Raw genomic sequence first — 2,358 nt, forward strand, 5'->3', positions numbered from 1 at the left:
TTCGATGCTTCTCAACGTAAGTTACATAATATATAATACTTTTATGTATAATTTTTAAATTCTTATTGCATATACTTTTAAGTACTTAATATTATAATATAATATTTGTTTCGTAGGATGGAGACCGAGAGGCAGGAGAAGCGGACAATTCCAAAGGACAAGAAGATTTTTTAATTTTTGTTCAACATGTGCGACAACTATAACAAACACTATTTCGGAGAAAGAGGAAGAGGAAGAGAAACAGGAAGAAATTAATAATTTATTTTTATTTCTTAAAAAAATAGTTTTACTATGTAATTCTGTTATTTATTTTAAAATGTTAAAATGTTGTTAAAAAATGTTGTTAAATGTTTACAAATAAATTAATAAATTAATAATATATACACTGTTAAATCTATAGTGTCAACCTAAATCTATAGTGTTTAACCTCATTAACTCATCACTGCTCCTACTTAATAAATAGTTACTTTTAACCCTTTGGGTTATATTTGAACTATTTTAAATTATTGAACTCCATTGTTTTATTAGTTAAAAATAACTTAACCTTAATTTAACCTTATTAATTCACCACTGCTCCTACTTAATAAATAATTATTTTTAACTAAAACAATGGAGTCAAATAATTTAAAACAGTTCAAATTTAACCCAAAATTGGGTTAAAAATAACTATTAAGTTAGGAGCAGTAGCGAGTTAATAAAATTAAACACTGTAGATTTAGGTTGACACTATAGATTTAACAGTGTATATATTATTAATTTATTAATTTATTTGTACACATTTAACAACATTTTTTAACAACATTTTAACATTTTAGAATAAATAACAGAACATAGTAAAACTATTTTTTAAGAAATAAAAATAAATTATTAATTTCTTCCTCTTCCTCTTCCTCTTCCTCTTTCTCCGAAATAGTGTTTGTTATAGTTGTTGCACATGTTGAACAAAAATTAAAAAATCTTCTTGCCCTTTGGCGTTGTCCGCTTCTCCTGCCTCTCGGTCTTCATCCTACGAAACAAATATTATATTAAGTACTTAAAAGTATATGCAATAAGAATTTAAAAAAGCTACAAAAACTTTGTACATAAAAGTATTATATATTATGTAACTTACGTTGAGAAGCATCGATGTTGGCGGCATGCGGAGCAGCAGCGGTAGAATCACGCGGAAAAGCAGCGGCGGCGGCGATGATATTGGCGGAGGCGGTGCGCGTGGTGGCGGCAGCATGCGGAGGAATAGCGGCGGTAGCGGTACGCGAAGGAGCGGCGGCAGCGGCGGCATGCGGAGGAGCAGCGGCGATAGCGGTACGCGAAAGAGCGGCGGCGGTGGCGGCGGCGGCATGCGGAGGAGTAGCGGTGGTAGCTGTACGCGAAGGAGCGTCGGCGGCGGCGGCGGCATGCGGAGGAGCAGCGGCAGTAGCGGTACGCGGAGGAGCAGCGGCAGTAGCGGTACGCGAAGGAGCGGCGGCGGCGATGGTGGCATGATGCAGAGGAGCAGTGGTGGAAATGACCTCCGTAAAATTTTGTAGCCGTCTTGAACTTGCAGGGCAGTAGGGAAGAGACTTGAACAAGTCTATATTTCCATCCAAATCCACATTCTCTAAGTCTATATCCAGCATCTGAAATTGAAAAAATGTACATATGTATAATAAAATTTTAAATAGAATTTAAATTAAAAAAATATTTGTAAATATTACAAATACTTACGTCTTGTTCTTGCGTCATTTTGATGAGCAGCAATTACTGACACTTAAATGATTTAAAAGTTGAAACATGTCAATGGCCTCGAAATGCTAAGAGTGCATATATATTTTTCTTAGAAAAAATAAATAAATAAAAAAATCAAATCAGTAAACTATTGAAATTGAGAAAAGATACATTAAATTAAAGTAACAATTTTATAAATAACAATGTGTTTATTTTTAGAAGGTTTAAATTCTATTATAATTTAACAAAAAGCAGTAAGATCCCATAAAAAATCTTTTTAAAAAAAGAAAGAATATACGCCAAGTACCTAAAAAAAATGTGTTGATCAAAAATAGTTGTAAAATCAATAAAATTAATCAAGTACTTCATTATTAAAAAAAGACCTCAAAAAATCTTATTTATGAAAAATATTCAAAAATTGAAAAATAGAAAAGTGATAAACTAGATTATAATGAAGAAAAAACTTGGCGTGCCCGGGTCGTTTTAAAATGCAATATTCCACATGTTTTATAGTATATAAATTATTTGCAGATATATACAAACATGAAACTAATAGTCAGACAAAGTACCTTTGTCGCATGAAAACGTTCCACAGCCAATGATTTATAGTATATGAAAAATTTGTAATACAAATAAATATGCATATATAAAATC

General features: G+C 32.1%; 1 protein-coding gene across 1 annotated transcript; it reads left to right on the forward strand.

The window, feature by feature from the left end:
* Positions 1-1,185: 1,185 nt before the first annotated feature.
* LOC105455733 (ice-structuring protein 4-like) lies at positions 1,186-1,482 on the forward strand. The gene has a single exon (XM_011699272.1). It carries the CDS (start codon positions 1,186-1,188, stop codon positions 1,480-1,482), a length of 297 nt encoding a protein of 98 aa, XP_011697574.1.
* Positions 1,483-2,358: the final 876 nt, after the last annotated feature.

This window comes from Wasmannia auropunctata, unplaced genomic scaffold (assembly GCF_000956235.1).
Source record: "Wasmannia auropunctata unplaced genomic scaffold, wasmannia.A_1.0 LD335868.1, whole genome shotgun sequence".
Taxonomy (NCBI): domain Eukaryota; kingdom Metazoa; phylum Arthropoda; class Insecta; order Hymenoptera; family Formicidae; genus Wasmannia; species Wasmannia auropunctata.

What these genes read in the sequence shown, in the direction of transcription:
- LOC105455733 (XM_011699272.1), top strand. Translation starts at nt 1,186, where the DNA reads ATGATATTGGCGGAGGCGGTGCGCGTGGTGGCGGCAGCATGCGGAGGA.